At 37.9% G+C, this 21,692-nt stretch overlaps 2 protein-coding genes across 9 annotated transcripts in view; one reads left to right on the top strand and one right to left on the bottom strand.

Annotated features, from left to right (window-relative positions):
* Positions 1 to 15,910, top strand: part of B3GALNT2 (beta-1,3-N-acetylgalactosaminyltransferase 2) — a 72,878-nt gene extending 56,968 nt beyond the window's left edge. For 3 of the 4 annotated variants that reach the window (XM_036919297.2, XM_057505740.1, XM_036919298.2), the window contains 7 exons: positions 613 to 723; positions 3,091 to 3,169; positions 7,329 to 7,512; positions 9,708 to 9,833; positions 10,449 to 10,608; positions 11,221 to 11,277; positions 13,144 to 15,910. In XM_036919297.2, the coding sequence (XP_036775192.2) occupies positions 613 to 723; positions 3,091 to 3,169; positions 7,329 to 7,512; positions 9,708 to 9,833; positions 10,449 to 10,608; positions 11,221 to 11,277; positions 13,144 to 13,278 (852 nt within the window). In that variant the 3' untranslated portion in view covers positions 13,279 to 15,910. The remainder of the gene's footprint in view (positions 1 to 612; positions 724 to 3,090; positions 3,170 to 7,328; positions 7,513 to 9,707; positions 9,834 to 10,448; positions 10,609 to 11,220; positions 11,278 to 13,143) is intronic. The other variant, XM_036919299.2, reaches the window with a different exon arrangement.
* Positions 11,127 to 21,692, bottom strand: part of TBCE (tubulin folding cofactor E) — a 139,092-nt gene continuing 128,526 nt past the window's right edge. For 2 of the 5 annotated variants that reach the window (XM_036919292.2, XM_036919293.2), the window contains 2 exons: positions 14,917 to 15,008; positions 14,625 to 14,752 (listed from right to left, as the gene is read on the bottom strand). In XM_036919292.2, coding sequence (XP_036775187.2) covers positions 14,648 to 14,752; positions 14,917 to 15,008 — 197 coding nt within the window. In that variant the 3' untranslated portion in view covers positions 14,625 to 14,647. Of the gene's footprint in view, positions 13,407 to 14,624; positions 14,753 to 14,854; positions 15,009 to 21,692 lie in introns of those variants that run through there. The other 3 variants (XM_057505739.1, XM_057505737.1, XR_008998853.1) reach the window with 3 other exon arrangements.

Genomic DNA, 21,692 nt, shown 5'->3' with positions numbered 1-21,692 from the left:
ACATTAACTTAAACTTCTTTTATTAATATTCCATACTGGAAAGAGTACAATGAAACTGGCATTTTATAAATTGCTAATGGCCTATAAGTTAGTATTATTTGCTTTTGGAGAACAATTTGGCACTGTGTGTCAAAGTCCATTCAGAGTATCTCTTTGTTGTCCCAGTAATTCCACCTCTGTGAATTTATTTTTAAATAACAGTTATTGAGGAAAAATAAACACTTACACTGAAACATGCTTTAGTAAATATTTAGTTACCATCCAAATGTTTGACAGTAGGAAATGCTTGAGTGAATTAGGATGCATCCACTCAGTGGCATTTTATACATACATGAAAAAGAATGGTGTGACAACTGCAATAACATAAGGAAATGCTTTTGACACGTGGGAAATGACAGCAGCATGAAAAATTCTCTCGTTAACTTTTTCTAGATATGCATAAAAAAATGACTCAAGGATATACACCAAAATGTTAACAGTGGTGTGTGAGAATTGTGCGATAAAAGTTTTAACTTATAGGTCTTAGAAAAAATTTAATTTTTTCTTTAAAAACTTAAAGCCTAAATGTTAACAAATGAAGAAATCCACTCAATGTTCATCTTTTCACAAAAGAGCTTTGAAGGTACAATCGTGTGGGAGAGCCAAGACCTCCAAGGCCTTGTGTCAAGAAACCTCCACAAAGTGACAGTAAATGATGGAGGAGGAGTTCTCAGAGTCATTACAGTAAGTCACCTTTTTTTTTGTTTTAAGGTTGTTTAGCCATTCTTTACCATTTTTTTAATATGTAAAAGTGTTTTTAAATTTACTTTTACCAGCCCCGGCAATATGGAAAAATGAATCTCATATGTTTTAGAACATAAGAGAGTGTTGTTTCCTCACCACAGTAACGAAGGCAAATTCCAGTGTTCTGCAAGTTTAACACCAACGTTAGTGAATATACAGTTTTGCCTAAAGATTGGTGCCTCTTAAAACACAGGGTATTTTATTTCTCTATGTTTTAAGTTAATATTCTTTAAGAACATTTGCTCAGTAGTACTCAGAATATTCACTATCTCATCTTGATAGTAAGGTGTTAAAGTGCTTCATATAAAAGTATTGGAAAATAAGGTTGATTATTTGCTTTCATTTAGATTGCTCAGATTTGTGCATCTTGTATTTTTCATCTATTCATATTTGCTTCAGATTTATAACAGTTTGACACATAATTTTCTCAAAGTTAAATGTACGGTGATAAAGAAGGTTCAGGAGAACTTAAAATGATTTAAACCTTAAATAAAGAAGTGGTATTTCTGGTGGTGTCACAGATATAATCTCCCATCCTCCTTGATGCTCTGATATAATTTAGGAGAGCACTTGGCATTTAAATTCACAAGTTTAGTATATTTTCATAAAATAATTAACTATTCACATGAATTAATTCCTGAAATTGAAATTAATATTATGTGGTATGTTATTACCCATTCAGATGAAAAGATTTACTGTGCACCTATTGTAAACTGGGCATATGGTAAGCAAAGCCAATTGCTGGCCCATCGTGGATCTTATACATCAGTAGGGAAGAAAAATACTAAACAAATAGATCCACAAATTTATATGTAATTACAAACTTAGCCTTGTAGGGCATGATTAGGATTTCATCCTTTATTATGAGATGTCCTTTATTTAAGATAGAATGTTTTATGGAATTTAATCATAGTTTTTTTATCTTTTCAAGGCAAATGTCTTTAATATCTTGCATTTTTTTCTATTCATAAACTTAAAAATACCCAAAATGTGCCAAAATTCTATAGTATGGAGTTGGTTACACAAAAGGAAATCAGTTCACTTCTAAGTTCAGGACTAGGTTCAAATGTAAAGACTTTAAATGATCCACTTTGGGGGTAAACATAGTTTTAGAAGGCTAAAGACAGCTAAAACACTCAGCTAACCTTAAAAAAAAAAGTCAGGCAACTTAGTAGCGTATTCTAGGAAACCCCACGTGCAAATAAATAAAAGGTTTTCATCATAACGCATAGAGCTGAAAGTTTCCTAAGTCTTGCTCCTTTGTCAGCAAGTGATGTAAGAAAATATTAAAACCAAGCTGTGACCTTTTAGATGGAAGTTAAACAAAAAGTACTGTCAGGTTCTAAACAAGCTAAAATAGTATAGAGTATACAGTTAAAAAAAGCATGCTATCTTCTATGGAACTACAGAGTTGGAATCAACAGCATTCACCTTTAGTAATTTCCTCCACCAGTTACAAACCATATTTTAAATTAAATGACAAGTGAGAACAATTACCTTGGGACTGTTTTTTCATTAGCCTTAAAATGTTGCTCTGTATACAGTACAGCTCCGCTGAAAAGATCTGTTCAAAAGAGGAATAGCAAAGCAGTAGCCCTCTTGATAGGTGAGTGTATAGCAGAAATGCTGTTCACATGCTGAAGCATTACTGTGCAGCCTGGTGCAGCCCACAGCAGCCGAGTACAGCCCTGAGAGAGGTGCTGCACACACAGGTGAAACACCTCACTCCGAGTAAGGGCATTGGGTGACTTGTAAGGTGGAGAGAGGTAAATCTCTAACAAGAAAAGGTCGTCCAATCCTGAGAGATAGAAAGGACTGCTGCTTGCTGTTGGCACCATGGTCTCTAGCCAACTACAACATCAGTATTCAGTAGGGCTCTGTCTGAACTAAAGGGGCTTTTCTCTGTATGGTAACTTTAAAATGTGCCTGGATGTATTTGGACTCATGGGAATTTTCAACCTCTAAGAAATCAAAGGTAGTAATATATATATTTTTAAGTCGGGTTGGGATTTAAAATAAAATTGATATTTGTACAATTATGGTAGCATGTCCAAGAATATGTTATTCTGTGTAAGTTGGAATTCTCAACACTGTATAGACCACTGTATACTTGACCATTAATGTTGGAATTAGGTAAAAATGAGAATAATAGTGAAGTCATCATGATAGTGTGAGTCTAGTGCACCAGCATCTAAGACTGAGTTATCTGCTATGGAATTGGATTATGAATTTTGCCAAATCTATTTTAAAATGTAAGAAAGGTATTTTTCATAATAAAACATTGAGCACTTCTTTTCCTGTTTCCAGGTTGGAGAGGGCACATTGCCTCATGAATTCATGGAAGGTGTGGAGGGAGTTGCAGGTGGTTTTATTTATATTATTCAGGGTAAGTTAGCTGGTTGAAAGTTGAAAAGTGTACTGAACTTCATGTACCTAATCTTACTCTATGCTTTGACATTAAAGGTGATTTTTTTTGTTACTTAAAATATATAATTCACATGCCATACAATTTACTCTCTTAAAGCATTTGATTCAGTGTTGTTTAGTATATTCAGAGTTCTTTAACCATCCCTGCTCATTCCAGACCATTGCCGTTACTCCAAAAAGAAACACTATCCATCAGCAGTCACTCTTCATTCTCCGCCATCCCCAGGCCCCAACAAGCACTAATCAATGAACTTTCTGACCTTAAATGTTAAGGATTTATTTCTAATTTCTCAATTTTATTGATCTGTATATGTCTGCCCTTATCCCAGTACTACACAGTTTGGATTATGTAGCTTTGTAGTAAGATTTAAAGTGAGGAAGTGTGAGTCCTCCAACAACTTGGTTGTTTTCAAGACTGTTTTGGCTATTCTGCGTCCCTTTCATTTTCATATGAATTTTAGGACCAGCTTGTCAATTTCTGCAAAAGAGCCGGCTGAGATTTTGAAAGGGGTTGCATTGAATGTATAGATCATTTGGGGGGTATTGCCATCTGAAAATTAAGTCTTCAATCCATGAACATGGAATGTCTTTTCATGTATTTAGGTATATTAAATTTCTTTCAATTATGTTTTGTGTTTTCAAAGTACAAGTCTTGTACTTCTTTTCTGTAATTTATTCTGAAATATTTATTCTTTTTGATGCTATTGTAGTTGGAATTGTTTTTTAAATTTCATTTCCATATTGTCCATTGCTAATGTATAGAAGAAGTACAGTTGGTTTTTGTATGTCAGTCTTATGCTGCAACCTTGCTGGACTCATTTCTTAGTTAATAGTTTTGTGAGTGCCTTAGGATTTTCTGTATACAAGATCATATCATCTGAATAGGATAATTTTGCTTCTTCCTTTTCAGTCTGGATGTCTTTTATTTGTCTGTTTGTCCTGGCTAGAATGTCCAGTAACAACATTGAGTAGAAGTGGAGAGACCAGACATAATCTTGTTCCTGCTCTTAGATGGAAAGTGTCCAATCTTTCACCATAAAGGTGATCTTAAAAATTAATGACCTTGGCCCGTGTGTGGCTGTGGCTTTGGTCTGTCCCTAAAGCCAGGTGGAGGGCTCTACAAAGCTGCTGGACCGTGCCATGTAGCTATAGTGGGCTAGTGCTGCTTGTCTGTCAGAAAGAAAGCCTTTTTCCCTGACCCCAGGTAAGCATGGTACCTTCTAACTCCTCTCCTGTCCCTCTGTCAGAGATGGTTTAGTGGACTCAACTTCCCTCCTGCTCATGTATACTCTCTCTCCTTGTAATGTGAATGTTTAAAAGTAGGGTCTCTATCATAGAATTGCTTAAATGCTTCTCCTAATATATCTCATTTCAAAGAAGAGTTTGTTAAAAGGATTTCTTAAAAACTTAGGGTCAACACATTAGCTTAAAAATTTCTTTAAAACCCTGTGAAAGGATCAGAAGTGGCTAAGTCTGTCTTCTTGAATGATGTTCTCATAAAATCTGTAAATTCCTGAAATTCTGTGTCAGTAATCTCTGAGAGAGAAAAACTGTGATGCCGTTGCTATTGGTCTCATCCTCAGGACCACTTATGGAACCAAGGGCCCAGGGAGCTTTTATCCGATCCCTCAGTGCTCTGCAGACCATGGTTCTTGTAGAAAAATTGGGACCAAGCTTCCCTGCAGCCTCCCAGTGACTAGGGAAAGCAGAGGCCAAATTCTGAGGGGCAAGGCTTCAGGGAACTCCCTTGATAGCAGTGTCAAGATGGTGGGTTGGACCACTCTGAGGCCACTGCATCTAGTTGCAGAATGCAGATGGGCTGTGGCTTTTTTCTTACTTCTACCATCTTTGTTTATAGTGTTTTCTCATAGAAGTATTTGTATTTTCACATTATCCCTAAGGGTACACTGGAACAGGTACAGGGGTTTTGCCCACAGACTTGCTATTAAAAATAGAGTTTGAAGAGTTAGGGATCCTTAATCCCATCCAGAGATTTTTCGTGAACTGTGAGATCACTCTGCCACAGAAGGCATCAAACTTAGCTCACCAAGAGGCTGTCTTACAGTTCAGCACTGGGGAAAACTCCAACTAGGAGGTCAGGCCAGTTTCTTAAAGCAGCTCATGCTTGAGGGCTGGGTCGGGTATAACACATCATCTGACTTTAATGTATAGCAAGCAGCTCCCTTTCTTTTGCCAGATAACTCAAGTATGTACTACCAAGAGTCTTTAAAAACAAGTTTGACCAGCCCTTGAGACTTCCGGCACTAAATTCTGTTGGCTTCTGTGGAACAGCTACTGTGCCCTCAGCAAATGTTGGTCATAATTTTTCTTTCACCGAGGTTAAAAGAATACGTTTAGGTTAGGAAAATTCCTTTCAAAAAAGAGTGAAATAAATCAAAATTTTGGTGAAAGAAATTAAAATGAATAGATATCTTCTCATGTCCTGGATACATCTGAAAATCTGAATATAAATTAATTTTTTTTAATATGAGGATCTAAATCTAAATGATTCAGTAGAATCATGTGGTACACAAAAATCTTAAAATTTTGTTGGGCATTAGCATCTCTGGCTGAGCCCTATCTCAAGCTACAGAGTTAAAATCTTTAAGATTAGAGCTCAGATACCTATATTTTAATGTTTTCTATATAGATTTGATGCCTCCAAACTTTGAGAGGCTGTAAGCTATGATTCTCCTAAAGTATGTCAGTCAGATCATCAGACTTAAAATACACACAGGTTACTTTATACTTCATTTTCAGATTTATGCAATATAAAACAATGTGTAATTTGTTAATCTAAAATGTCTTTAATTTCTGCTCTCATCTTATTACCATTTTCCTTTAATTGCAGTTTTGTAACACTTTCCTTCAAGTGTTAAATTGTATATATTCATCCTTATCTTTAAAATGAAAGGATGTTACAACAGAAATATAAGAGTTAAAAGGGACCTCCATCAGGAACACACCACATTCTTGGGCCCAACTGCAGACCCGCTTTAGGCTTGAGAACCACTTATTTGGTCTAATTCCTCGTTTTATAGGTGAGAGTACTGAGGCCCAGAAACTTGTGGCTTGTGCAGTATCTCACAGATAGTGGCAGAGGCAGGACCTGAATGTAGGTCTTCAGACACCCATCCCCCAGTCTTTGCATTTGCAGTTACAAAAGGTGCTAAATAGCGTCCTTTCCTCACCCCTCAGCCACTCATTTTATTTTTCAAAAATTTCTCTAATTTTATTGAGACATTGAGAAAATCCTGCCCTAGTAAAAGAATTGGTGCCTTAAATCCCTAGAATCTGAGGACATTGCCTACACAAATGTGACAAATGAATATCGTAATTGTGCCAAAAATAGAGTACTGTAAGAAACAACCATGTACTTACAGCTCAGAATTAACAGGTGTCTACATTTGGTCATGTTTGCTTCCTTTTTTTTTTTTTTTAAAGAAATAAGGCACTACTGATACAGTTGGAGCCCCCTTCCAGCTCTCCCTGGCTCTGTTCTCTCCTTTCCCCTTGGAGAGGATGCCTCTATCCTGAAACTCAGGTGTACCCTTCCCATTCTTATTTTTCTACTTTCTGCTGTATATGTACTTATCTTTAACAGTTTTGATGAGAGATTTCTGTCACTGATATCTGTGATGTCATTTTGTGTGTATCAATTAGCAATATGCTTTTTCTCATTCAGTGTTATTTTCCAGTGCCATTCATTTTAACATGTAGATCAGGTCAATTTTTTTTAACTGCTGTATTCCTTTATGTGAATATACCACAATTCAGTCATTCTCCTATCAGTGGCCATTTAGTTGGTACTGTTTTTTCACTGTTACAGTGCTGCAGTGAATATCCTTTTGAACATGTGCAATAATGTCTCTGGGGATATGTCTGCGGGTGGACTGAACAAATCACACAGTATGCACAACTTTGGCTAGAGTGAGTGCCTCCATTTACCCTCCCACTAGCAATGTATGAGCATTCCCATTTCTCTACCTCAAAATTCCTAACAACTGAATTTTCATTAGGTTACTTGGGGGAAAGAGTTTTAGTGTACATAATGTTACAAGTTGTGGGTCTTAAGTTTGCAATAGTATTATTCACCAATTCTCAACTTTCCGTTACAGAAGGTGATGCTCTCTTAGACAACCTTTATTCTCGCCCTCAAAGACTTATTGATCACATAAATAATCTCCACAAGGAAGATGCCTTACTGAAGGAGGAAAGCAGCATCTATGATGATATTGTTTTTGTGGATGTTATTGACACTTACCGAAATGTTCCTGCAAAGTTATTGAACTTCTATAGATGGTACGTTGTGAAAATCCTGAGTAGCCAGCATTTGTTTTATTGTTGGTTTGGTGTAGATACAATTTACGAACATCAGACCCCATTGAGTTTTTTTAAGAACAAACCTAAGACCACTGAAAACCTGAGATACTATTGAATCCTGATTCTTTCTTATGGCCAGTCTTCCAAATTGTGGCCGCTTTCTTATTTAGATTAGCAGATCTATCATGTGAATGATCTTAATATATCAAACACTATCAAGGCAAAAACTGATTCACTTTGAGTCAAAATCATGCCTTTACATCATTGCCAGGGTTGTCTCAAGCCAACATTAGGTGAAAATCAGCTGAGTTTGAAAATGGCCCATTTTCAGTTTTATTCATACCACGTACCTAAATCCTCCAATTATAGTCACTTGCACCCAGGTTACTAATCTGAATTCTGTTCAGTTAAACATCCACATCATACTTCCCATTCTCTATTCCATCCATTTAAAAAACTACTTGCCATAATTTAAAAACTTTTACGTAAGATGAAATTCAATAAGCCTTAGGGTCTTATTTATAACCTCCCAGACCCTCCAATATTTCTTGGATCTCAGCTGTAATTCCTACATTATATATATATAATTATTTGTTAGTATTAGTTATTCTAGGATCCCTTGATTTGCCGTTAAGCGCCATGCTACTGTCTACCCTAGTTATAGAATTAAACTTGTTGCCCTGGGCAGAGTGGGTAGTACTTTATGGATGTGATTCTCTGTTGCTGAAGGGTAGATGGTCTAATTAGTTTTTGGAAGGTAATGTTTCATAGACTGGGGCAAATTAGCATATTTTTGGAGTTATTCTGTGGGTTGAGGGCAGATAAAAATAAAAGTTGGAAATTGGGTGTGTCTAGAACACCAGGATTAATTTTGGACAGCTAATAAAAGAACCTTCCTTGGGCTCAAGGCTATTAATGGGGGTTCCTATTGTAGGTGGGGCTGAGGCAAGGATGTAAAGATATGAGGAATAGGAATGGAGGTCCAGGAAATGGGACAATGGGACACAGAGTTCTAGGACTTTCTATAAGGAGCTGATTCCCAGTTGAGGAAGTTGAGTTTCATTTAGATATTAACTTCAGTTAAGTCTTATGTCCTCTACTCCTGCTATATCTCTGAGATCGTAGCCACTCCCCTCAATCTCTGCTGCCGCCATCTATTTTGGGCCACCATGTCCACCTGGGTTACTGCAGTGACCTAACAGAGCTATGCTCTGGGATCCACTTGCCTATAAAGTACTGCACCTGTCTCCACACTTTAAATGAGAGCTTCATTACGCATTCTTCTTTCTTCAGTTGATTCATTAGTGACCTCAATATCCTTTATCACAAAAGTCTTTTCCTAATAAGCAAATCATTATTATGTACGCCTTACACTGCTAATTAGAAATAAACTTCAGAAGCATAGCCTCACGTTATTTGGTGTGGACCCATTGTTGCTAAATTTACCATTCTTTGACCTAAAGAAACTCTCTCGGCTTCTTTCATTCATATTTTTTGTCTTCTGACTGGTTGACTGGTTCCCTAGCAGAACTCTGGTTTTTTAACAAGGATATACAGGGATTAGCAATGTAAATGAGTTGATTTTGTCTTTAGTGGTTGTTACATACTTTTTATGTCTACATAAATGAAATTACCCTACTGTACCTTCCAGAAGGTCATACGTAATAGTTTAATTGCTGGAAATCATTTTCCAAGGGAAAATACATTTCAGTGTTATAACTTGAGTTTTTTTAAACCACAAAAGATCTAAGTGTAATATAAATCGTAGCATAGAACATAGACATAGCATCTTGGAACTGTGTGTTCTATGTGACAATCTACGGATGACACCCATCTCCTCATCCTGGGCCTCTATTAAGAACACAGGGTCAAGGTTCAGATGTTTCATAGATTTGACAGCCTGATGTGAGTTAGTGCCTGTGAAGCATCTGTTTGGTCATAAGTTTTTTTATTCTTTGTCTTTCACCTTTTAAAATAGACTCGGTACTGTCTGAGTTTGCTACCTAGTAAATACCAAGCCAGTGTTCTCAATACTGGAGAAATAAGACACTGAAAAAGCATACAGGGAGTCCAGGGGAGGTTTCTAATTAGAATGTTAGCAATATCACCACAATGGTCTTGCTTTTTTTGCTTGTATGGGCCCACTGATTTTCATTTCCCTTTTTTGCCAACAGGACTGTGGAAACAACCAGCTTTGATTTATTGCTAAAGACAGATGACGACTGTTACTTAGATTTAGAAGCAGTATTTAATAGGATTTCACACAAGAATCTGGATGGGCCTAATTTTTGGTGGGGAAAGTAAGTTAAACATTGTTAGCCCCTTGGCAGCCATGTACCTGATCATGTGTAATTAATGTAGAATGAAATATATGTCATTTTTCACAAGTGTGGCTGAGATAGGAAGTTTCCCTATTAGGCTCTGGGTTAGTATATTTTACTCATCTACAAATAGAGGGGAAAATTTTTTTTAATGAAAAGCCTCAAACTAATGTAATGAAGGAGGGAAAACAATGTGGCTTTTATCCTTATGCCATAGCAATAAGTGGTACTTAAATTAGAAGCTGCTGTACATCATGCTAGAATGTATTTGTGACACATTTCTGAAACAAGTTTCAGTGTTTTTTCAGGAATACTGTATGGATTGGTGGTTTTTTTTTTAAGCACATACACCCAGGATCATTTGGTGTTTCCCATTCAGAAACTCCACAAATGCAATTTCAAGAGACGTTCTCATAACAGTCTTTTATATAAAATACCCACTAGATAAATAATTCCTTTCCTTAGACTAAAAAAAACCTTTCATTCTTCCTTTGCTTCTAAGCTTATTCCACTGTAGGATAATAAAGGAGTCAAGGTTAATAGTGGTAGGATGTGGATCAGACCAATACAGACCTACTCATTGTTGAGTCTCAGTTTCAGGTTGAACTGGGCAGTTGACCGAACTGGAAAGTGGCAGGAGCTGGAGTACCCCAGTCCTGCTTACCCTGCCTTTGCATGTGGGTCCGGGTATGTGATCTCCAGGGATGTCGCCTACTGGCTGGCCAGCAACGCAGGCAGGTTAAAGACTTACCAGGTAATTAAGGATTTCCAACCCAAGAATGTACTCATCAGACCAGGTTTCATCTAGCCCAGTATTCCATCTCTGAAAGCAGAGCCAGCTCACTTTGAGGACAAGTTCATCACTCTTCAGAGGTTAGAGACACGTCCTTCAATCCTGGCTCTGAATTCTATTCTTAAATCTGTTTTTGAGCCTATTTATTATGTTTACAGCTTTATTTACAAGTATGATCCCTGGAAGAATGGAAGGATTTATATTCATAAGAAAGACTATGAAGCAAATGTTTTCTTTGCTGATTCTGCTGGTAATGTCAGTAAAACTCTGCCTAGTTGGTAGATCCACTGTGTCTTTTTTACTATTAGTGCTGGAGGTTTAAGTTCCCTGAGAAGGGTGGACTGCTGTGCACTGCAGTCTGTGTGGTCTTCTCATTTCACTGTGCTGTGTGTTTCATGTTAATGGCCGCCAGTTTTTATTTGGCTCTGTGTATCAGTATTAACACATGCTTGGCATTTTATATTAAAATAATTACAAAATAAAGAATAGATTGTTTATTATGGTAATGGGTGTGGCATTGTCTTTACAATGATATAATTTAACCTGCATTTAAACTTTATGGGGCATGCATAGGGTGAAGATGTAAGCATGGGCATTTGGATGGCAGCCATAGGACCTAAAAGGTACCAGGTAAGCAAGTCTGGGAGGCTGGCCTTGGGGTTCTAAAGAGTTGAGGAAGTGAGGTTTCTATATCAAACCTTGGGCAGAAGATCTTCTAGCATCTTAGCTGTGCTCTTGATTTAATTCGCATTAATTCACCCTGGTTCTCATACAATTATTTTTCAGAGTTTAAACCAAAAGGAAATGTTTTGAATGAAGGTTCTCCTACCCATGAAGAATTAGATTTTTATACATTTGATCAGAAATTCTTTTCAGCTTTAAAGCTTAGAGAATCAGCTGACTTTAAGTGGGTCCAGGGACCCTGGAACCCTTCCGATTGATATAAATAAAACACTTGATAAAATATTGTCAAGTGTCTTTTGAAATTCTGAGCTAGAAAAAAATACAAGAAATGAATCTGCAGAGACAACACAGATGGGCAACAGAGGCCTTGGGAAGAAAGCAGGTGCAAAAGCTGGCCTTTGCCTCAACATTTCTGTTGTATTCTAGGTCCTTGCAGCTTCTGCTTTAGCCGTAGATGGTGCAGGGGACAGAAAGACCATGCGGTGTTTGCCAGAGTGGGACCTGTAGAGGGCCTGAGCCCAAGCAGGGCACTTGCACTCAGGAGTGAACAGGAGTAACCCCAGACTACTCGGCAGCTTTGAGAGTCCTATTCTTTTGTCATACTTTTGGTCCCATCTTTGGTTTATCTGACATTGAAATAATTATTTTACTGTCTGTATCTGGTAATTGCTCGATTCTGTAGTCTGCTGTTTCTGCAGACTTTCCCTTACGGTGCTTGTTTCCTGATGTGTTTAGAAACTCGTTTTTTATTGTGACCTCATGCTTCCTTGGTAAAATGAGTTCTGCATTTGAAATGCATTCTACAAAGAAGATTTACATTTTTTCTGACTTGGGACTTTTGGGGCTCCAAGAATGTGATTACAGCCACATACCTACCTAAGTGCAGGCTGTGGTTCCCAGAGCTGAGGGTCAAGGCTGAGAAAGACAAGCCACCTCTGTACACAGTTTTGTTTTCTTAATAACCCCGTGGCTTTCACTTCCTGGGTCCTGGCTCTCTGGGAGTCGCTGGTCCATCCCCTGTCCCCTGGGCCTGGCCTTTTGAAACCCAGCAGAGCTCAGAACACACACTGACTCCACCACCTACTGTCCAGCTGCTTCTCCTTCACCACTTCATCCATGCTTTAAAAAGATGTTTTTGGTTGTATCTAGCTTCTTTATATTCTCTAATTAAATAGATGTCTGGATCTGTGTTCTGCTACATTGCTGGAAAAAGAAGCTAGCTCTTGTAGGTGGGAAGTGGACTGGTAGATAAGAAGTTGGGCTCAGTTAGGCCCAGGAGTCTGACAGTCCCCATTTTAATCCCTTAAGGTTTTAATTTAAACCTTACATGAACTTCACTGTGACCTTGAACAAATAAAGTTTTGGTTTCTCATTTGTAAAAGGGAAATAATTCCTGCCACACAGGATTGTGAAAATTCAATTAGATACTATTTATAAAGCCCTTGATACATGCCCATGAATTTTGTAAGCATTCCATCAAAATAACTGCTGTTCCTTACATTGCTAGGTAGCCACCTTTTTTCTTTAATAGGAAATGAAAGCTTCACTTTAGTTTCCAAGCTTTCGCTTCAGAGAAACTCCCTTTGCTAATTCTTACTGTGCACACTGCACTGTTCCTTCATTCCCTGGCTGCAGGGTCACTGGTGTGGTGTTTCCCCTAAGCCCCACAGATTACAAGTAGGCTCACACATGGAGCTGTCTTTGAAATAATTTCAGCTTCGTTGGACTATTTAAGCTGCCAATGTGCTTGCTTGCTTACTTTCTTGAAACAGTTTCACAGCTCCAGGTCAGTTTTTGCTTGTTTCTCCACAGGACAGCCTGTGGCTGTGTGAGAAGACTTGTGAACCAGGAATGCTGTCTTCCCCTCAGTACTCACCACAGGAGCTCACACAGCTGTGGAGACTGAAGGAATCATGCGGCGATCCTTGTCAGTGTGAAGCAAGATGAGGATGATTTTATTCGTGTGTTATGATCAGGGTAGGCGACTGATGATCTGAGAGTCAGTCTGAGGGAAGCCCAAAATTTACTAATAGATTATATGGTCTTTCAGGATAGTTCTAGGCTGGCACTTTCACCTGTAACCAATGTGGTATTTCTCAGTGTTTGTACAAAATTTCCTTTTTAAAAATCAGCTGATACTGTAGCATAAGAAAAACTATATTGGAAGATGATTTGAAAAATACCAAATTGTTTATAAAACAAAAAACACTTCTAAAATCATGATGCATCATTTCTAATTAGTAACTCATCTGTCATTTTTGGTTAAAAATCAGTGTAATTCAGAAATCTTTAGTAACTGAGAGTTTGAATTTCAGCCTGGATTGCAGAATAACTCCGTATAGCATAATTAAGTTAAGTAAGGGCCAAAAAGAACCACAGAAATGCTGTGTGATTATGTGGTCATTTATACCAAAGTTTGGGGTTTCTGGAAATAATGTCAGAATTCTGAGGATCTCTGAGTGAAGTGGGCATTTAAATCTGTAAGGAAAGCAATATAATTCTCAGTTCTGTACCTTGGTTTTAAAGTTTTCTTTTGCCGTGCAACATGAATCCTGAAGGTCACAGTTTAGTACTCCTGTTTTCTTTTAAATGCTAAAATTTTGTGGATATAAAGTCAAATTTCTTTTAGGGTCTTACTGACATAGGGAAGGATATTTGTAAAATAGTTGATACTTTGAAGGAATTTTGTTTTCTTCCAATCATTGCCTAATGTTTACCTAAGTACCTAATGAATTTTGATCAGAGCTGGTAATCTTATAGAGAAGAATATACATCAAATTAAGATACAACTGTAGGGAAAAGCATGTTATTAATTTTTGTAAGTACTCTTAAAAATAGTGCAACTGAGGAGAGAGCTCATAGCTTATACGTTATACATAGTAGAAGATGTGCCTCCCTAAGTTTAAAGGACATTTCCCAAAATGACTACCCAAATCACTTTGATAACCTTTTAAACTAGTAGTATGAGTAGAATTTCATTAAAACTGGTCTTAATGACAGGCATTAACTGTGTTCAGGTTTTATTAGACGAGCTAGGTTCTATTTAATACTGAATTGAAGTCTTCACAAAGTGAAACTTACTCATAAACTATAAAATACAAAAAAATCAATACCATTAGTAGGTACAAAGACTTTATTATTGCTATTATATACAAGCCTAGAAGCAGTCTCTTACCAATGAAAAATACCTTTTCTATACTTAGAACAAGTTGTAAAACCTCATTTTTTTGGACAGTAGAATTGTTCCAGTAAATCACTTATTTCCAGTAAACCACTTATATCCAGTCACGATAAATAGTGGACTCTCTGAATTTTATTAGTTGGCTGTTAACCATCGCACTAATAGACAGTCTCCATTTTCCACAGAATAAAACTGTAAGGACTGTTGGTCATTTTCTAGTTCAATTTCTCTGCCCGGCATCTAAAATTAAAACAAAGGGTTGTGGGGGGATGACGATCTGGACAAGCAGTGTTATATACATCCCCCACCGAATGGATGGTTTCCATTGAGAATCAGACTTACAGAAAGAGCATGCCATGCTGTGGGGAACTGAGCTTGACTTTGTGTTTTGCTGGGCAACTTACTTTGGGACTTTCATAGGACAACAGAAGTTCTGACACAGGAACTTTGAGAAGACGGGACAGTAATCCTTTCACCTTATGAATTGTCATGGAGTCTATCAAAGAAAAGAAAAACCATCAGTTCTCTCAAATGACATTACATGTAAAATCAGCTCAGTGACAAGCCACAATTACAATGAAAACAGCTCAGTTTACCCAAGATTGGGAAAAGGCTCACCTACCTACCCCGTGGACCCCAAGATCACAGTTTCACACCACTCACTGGAGTTATTTGGGAAGCTGCGGGAAATGGAGCCAGTGTTTGACCTAAGTGCCCTTTGATGATGAGTTTTCATAACCATTACAGTGGTGGTGAATATTTCTTCCTTAATCTGAATAAACCAGAAGTCTGCCCAGGGGAATAAATGTGAGTGGAATCATTAACTTTTCTTTCTAATCCCTTGTAATTACTTCCTTCTGACTTACTGAAGAGGCTGGAGGGCTTAGCGGCCTTGGAGGTCCTCCATCTCTCCAGCCTTCATTTCCTCCTCTGTAAAAGGAGGGGCAAACTGAATATAAGCTCCCCTCCAGGTGCCACTCTATAACTATAATGTATAATTGTGTTACTTACACACACACACACACGTAAACACCAGGCATGGGTGTGACTTAGTAAATGGTTTGGCAAACTGAATATAAGCTCCCCTCCAAGTGCCAGTCTATAACTATAATGTATGATTGTGTTACACACACACACGGGTGTGACTTAGTAAATGGTTTGGTTTGTTCAGAAAACACTTCTTTCCAAAGATGGGTTGTGGTAAATATTTGAGTATTTTGATTATGAGAAATATAGTTTCTTTGAAGCTTTAGCTGGAGGTACAGAAATAGTGTGGTGTTCCTACAAATATCACATGTATTCAAACATATTTTTCTATCAAAAATAATTTTTGTAAAAGCTGTTTGTGTTTTTATGCAACTTGTGATAATAAATGTTATCTTTATTTTAGACTAAAAACTGGCCTTTTTTTGTGTATGTATGGTATATAAACAGTAGACATTTTAAGTAATATAATTTGCTTTTATGTGTGAATGTATAATGTAGTCCTTTCAAAAGATTTAGGTAGACTAACTGATCAGAGGCTGGTTAGTGATGGGTTAACCCCAGCATAACGATGGGAAATGACACATTCCTGAGCCATCTGAGAAAGAGAACGTATGGTCGTAAAACTATTCTAATATGAAATCTGCCAACCTGCACTATGTCTAAAGAAGAAAGTGACACTTTACATGTAATATTTAAATAACATTACCATTTTTAATACAAAAGCAACACACGACTGCCTTAACATTCAGAAAAAGGAGACACGATTAATATTTTTGCCTCCCTATGACCAATGTTAAAAGTTTAATGGGTAGGGAGATTGGCTTAAAGATGGCGGAATGAGAGGTGAGACAGAAACCTCTTCCCAAAACCACATCTATTATGAAAATACAGCAAATCAAACTAATCCTGAAAGAGCAACAGGGAAGAACGTGGCAACAGACTGCCTACATCTGGGGAAAGAGCGGACCTCACGGAAAAGGGTAAATACCAAAGCCATAATCCGGTGGGATCCTTCCCCCGCCCCAGCTCACTGGCAGGAGGAAGAGAAATGGAGTACGAAGGGGTGGAGGTCTAGGACTGCTGAATACCCAGCCCTGGGAGCACGAATCTACACTACATGGTGCTGGAGGTTAGTGGGGTTGGAAAGCTAAGACAGGCGGAATACTCAGAGACTGAGATACCAGCCGCTTGTGAAATCAGGTATCCACAACCGGCCACTGTGGGAGAAAAGGAAGGCAGGCACTTTTGAGAGACTTCCCAATAGCGAGAGGGCTGTTAAAGGGGCAAAGACTGCACAGAGCTTGCTGCTCAGGATAGGTGGACTAAATTGGCCCAGCACACTCAGCCCAGCAGGTTGGGAACTTTCAGGAGCTCAGGTGCTCCATACCCCTGGTGATGATGCAGCTCCGAGACCCCGTACCACAATACGCAACCTGCTGCTCCCTCCCAGTAGGTACAAGCTCGCAAACCTGTTACCGCAATTGCCCCAGGCCAGCCAGAGGAGTGCCCCACATATGGCAGCTACAAGGGCGTAGCATAGAGGTAGAGGCTCCTGCCTGTGCACTTGGCCCACTAGCCCTAGCAGTGGAGGCATGCACTACAGCTGGGAAGCAGGAAAAGAGCTCTTTCCTACCAGTAGGCACCAGCATGGATCACCTGCAAACCCTGCCATCACTCCAGGGCCTGAGTACAGCTTCTGGGCACTAAAGGGCACCACCTACAAATATGAAACGTCAAAGGAACCTGGTTGAACCCCAAATTGACAAACACCAGGAAGAGGGTCAAGTGAAACCGAACTCACCAATCTCCTGAAAGAGATTTCAAAATAAAAATCAGAAACATGCTCATGGAGGTACAGAAAAATACTCAAGAACTCAGGGAAGAATTCTGGATGGAGATCCAATCATTATGAAATACAATATAAGAAATGAAACATACAATGGAGGGATTTAAAAGCAAATTAGATACAGTGGAGGAGATGGTAAAAGGAACAGAAATTACAAGGAATACAAAGGAGCTGAGGCACAGAGAAAAAAGGATCTCTAGGAATGAATATTGAGACAACTGTGCAACCAATCCAACAGAACAATATTCACATTATAGGGGTACTAGAAGAAGAAGACAGAAAAAAAAGAGATAGAAAGTGTCTTTGAAGAGGTAATTGCTGAAAACTTCCCCAATCTGGGAAAGGAGATAGGCCATGGAGGTGCACAGATCTCCCAACACAAGGGACCCAAGGAAGACAATACCAAGACATATAATAACTAAAATGGCAAAGATCAAGGATAAGGACAGACTTTTAAAAGCAGCCAGAGAGAGAAAAAAGATGACTTACAAAGGAAAACCCATCAGGCTATCATCAGATTTCTCAACAGAAACCTTACAGGCCAGAAGGGAGTGGCATGATATAGTTAATGCAATGAAGCAGAAGGGCTGCGAACCAAGAATACTCTATCCAGAAAGATTGTTTAAATTTGAAGGAAAGATTAAACAATTTTCAGATAAGCAAAAGCTGAGAGAATTTACCTCCCACAAACTGTCTCTATAGTGAATTTGGGAGGGATTGCTATAGACGAAAGTGTTCTTAAGGCTAAATAGGTGTCACCACAGAAAATAAAACCACAAGAAAGGAAGTAGGCCAATTAATTACTAAGCAAATGGAAAATTAAATCAACTAACCCCCAAGTCAGTCAAGGGATACACACAGAGTACAGAATATGATACCTAATATATAAAGAATGGAGGAGAAAGAAAAGGAAAGGGGGAAAAAAAACCCTTTAGATTGTGTTTGAAATAGCATACTATGTGAGCTAAGTTAGATAGGAAAGAAGCTTTCCTTGAACCTTTGGTACCCACAAATCTAAAGCCTGCAATGGCAGTAAGTACTTATTTACTGATAATCACCCTCAATGTAAAATGACTGAATGCATCCATCACAAGACATAGTTACACAATGGACTAAAGAAGAAGACCCATCTATAAACTGCCTACAAGAGACTCACTTTAAACCCAAAGACATACACAGACTAAAAATGAAGGGATGGAAAAAGATATTTCATGATAATAGGGGAAAAAAAGGCAGGAGTTGCAGTACTTGTATCATGTATCAGACAAATTAGACTTCAAAACAAAGAAAGTAACGAGACAAGGACATTACATAATGATAAAGGGAGGCTGTAACCATTATAAATATCTATGCACCCAACATAGGAGCACCTACATATGTGAAACAAATACTAACAGAATTAAAGTGGGAAATGCAATGCAATGCACTCATTTTAGGAGACTGCACTCCTAAACATTCACTCCAAACGACATATCAACCAGACAGAAAATAAAAAACAGTGGCACTGAACAACACATTAGAACAGATGGACCTAATAGACATCTACAGAACACTCCACCCAAAAGCAGCAGGATACACATTCTTCTCAAGTGCACATGGAACATTTTCAAGACTAGATCGTATATTAGACCACAGAAAGAGCCTGAGTAAATTCAAAAAGACTGAAATTGTACCTACCAGTTTCTCAGACCACAAAGGTATGAAACTAGAAATAAATTAAGCAAAGAAAACAAAAAAGCCCACAAACACATGGAGGCTTAACAACATGCTCCTAAATAAATGAACCGATGACCAAATAAAAACAGAGATCAAGCAATATATGGAGACAAAGGGAAACAATAATTCACTGCAAAAATCTGTGGGACGCAGAGAAGGTCGTGCTAAGAGGGAGGTATATTGCAATACAGGCTTACCTCAGGAAAGAACAATCCCCTATGAACAGTCTAAACTTACAATTAATGAAACTAGAAAAAGAAGAACAAATGAGGCCAAAAGTCAGTAGAAGGAGGGACATAATAAAGATTAGAGCAGAAAATCAAGAATAATAAAACAATAGAGAAAATCAAAGCAGGAGCTGGTTCTTTGAGAAGCCAGACTTTATGCAGAAACAAAGGGAGTCTAAACAAACAGTCAGAAATGTGAAAGGAAAAATCACTATGGACACCACAAAAATAAGAGAATAAGTAGAAAATACTATGAAAAATTATGTGCTAAAAAACTGCATAACCTACAAGAAATGGACAACTTTCTAGAAAGCTACAACCTTCCAAGGGTGTCCCAGGAAGAAACAGAAAATCTGAACACACCAATTACCAGCAATGAAATTGAATAGGTAATAAAAAAAAAAAGTACATAAAAACAAAATGCCTGATTACAATTAGCACACATAATGTAGGGGGCGGGCATGGGGAAGGCAGTATAACATAGAGAAGACAAGTAGTGACTCTAGCATCTTACTTTGTTGATGGACAGTGACTGTGATGGGGTATGTGATGGGGTATGTGCTGGGGACTTGATAATGGGGGGAATCTAGTAACCACAATGTCACTCATGTAATTGTATATTAATGATACCAAAATAAATAAAAACAAAAAGAAAAAAAACAAAATGCCTGGACCAGACGGCTTCACCGTTGAATTTTACCAAACATTTAGTGAACACCTAATACCTATCCTTAAAGTTTTCCAAAAAGTAGAAGAGGAGGGACTACTTCCAAACTCCTTCTATGAGGCTAACATCACTCTATAATACCAAATCTAGGCAAAGACACCACAAATAAAGAAAATTACAGACTAATATCCCTGATGAACATAGATGCAAAAATACTCAACAAGATATTAGCAAACTGAATTAAAAAATACATCAAAAAGATCATCATGACCAAGTAGGATTTATTACAGGGGTGCAAGGATGGTACAATATTCAAAAATCCATCAACATCATACACCACATCAACAAAAAGAAGGACAAATATTACACGATCATCTCCACAGATGCTGAAAACACACTCGACAAAATTTAACATCCATTCATGATAAAAACTCTCAACAAAATGGGTATAGAGGGCAAGTACCTCAACATATTATAAAGGCCATATATGACAAAACCACAGCCAACATCATGCTTAACAGCAAAAAGCTGAAAGCTTTTCCTCTAAGACCAGGAACAAGACAGGGATGCCCACTCTCCCCACTTTTATTCAACATAGTACTGGAGGTCCTAGCCACGGCAATCAGACAACACAAAGATTGGCAAGGAAGAAGTTAAATTGTCACTGTTTTCAGATGACATGATATTGTACATAAAAAATCCACCCCAGAACTACTAGAACTAATAATTAAATTCAGCAACACTGAAGGATTAAAAACTAACACACAGATATCTGTTGCATTCCTTTACACTAACAATGAATTAGCAGAAAGAGAAAGCTGGAAAACAGTTCCATTCACAATAGCATCAAAAAGAATAAAATACCTAGGAATAAACCTAACCTAGGAAGTGAAAGATCTATAACCTGAAAACTACAAGATACTCTTAAATTAAAGAGGACACTAACAAATGGAAACTCATCCCATGCTCTTGGTTAAGAAGAATTAATATTGTTAAAATGGCCATCCTGCCTAAAGCCATCTACAGATTCAATGTAATCCCTATCAAAATACCAGTGGCATTCTTCAACAAACTAGAGCAAATCATTCTAAAATTCGTATGGAAACACAAAAGACCCCGAATAGCCAAAGCAATCCTGAGAAGGAAGAATAAAGCAGGGGGGATTACACTGCCAACTTCAAGCTCTACTACAAAGCCACAGTAATCAAGACAATTTGGTACTGGCACAAGAACAGACCCATAGACCAGTGAAACAGAATTGAGAGCCCCAATATAAACCCAAGCATATATGGTCAATTAATATATGATACAGGAGCCACGGATATGTAATGGAGAAATGACATCCTCTTCAACAACTGGTGTGGCAAAACTGGACAGGTACATGTAAAAGAATGAAACTGGATTACTGTCCTAACTCCATACACAAAAGTAAACTCGAAATGGATCAAAGACCTGAATGTAAGTCATGAAACCATAAAACTCCTAGAAGAAAACATAGGCAAAACTCTCCTGAATATAAACATGAGCAACTTTTTCCTGAACACACCCTCTCAAGGGAAACAAAATAAAAAATGAACAAGTGGGATTATATCAAACTAAATAGCTTCTCTACTATCAGTAGAACAAAAAGGCATCCTACAGTATGGGAGAATGTATTCATAAATGACATACCCGATAAGGGGTTGACATCCAAAATATATAAAAAGCTCACATGCCTCAACACCCAAAAAGCAAATA

This window comes from Manis pentadactyla, chromosome 8, assembly GCF_030020395.1.
Source record: "Manis pentadactyla isolate mManPen7 chromosome 8, mManPen7.hap1, whole genome shotgun sequence".
Classification (NCBI taxonomy): domain Eukaryota; kingdom Metazoa; phylum Chordata; class Mammalia; order Pholidota; family Manidae; genus Manis; species Manis pentadactyla.
This window is presented reverse-complemented; position numbering and strand designations above follow the sequence as displayed.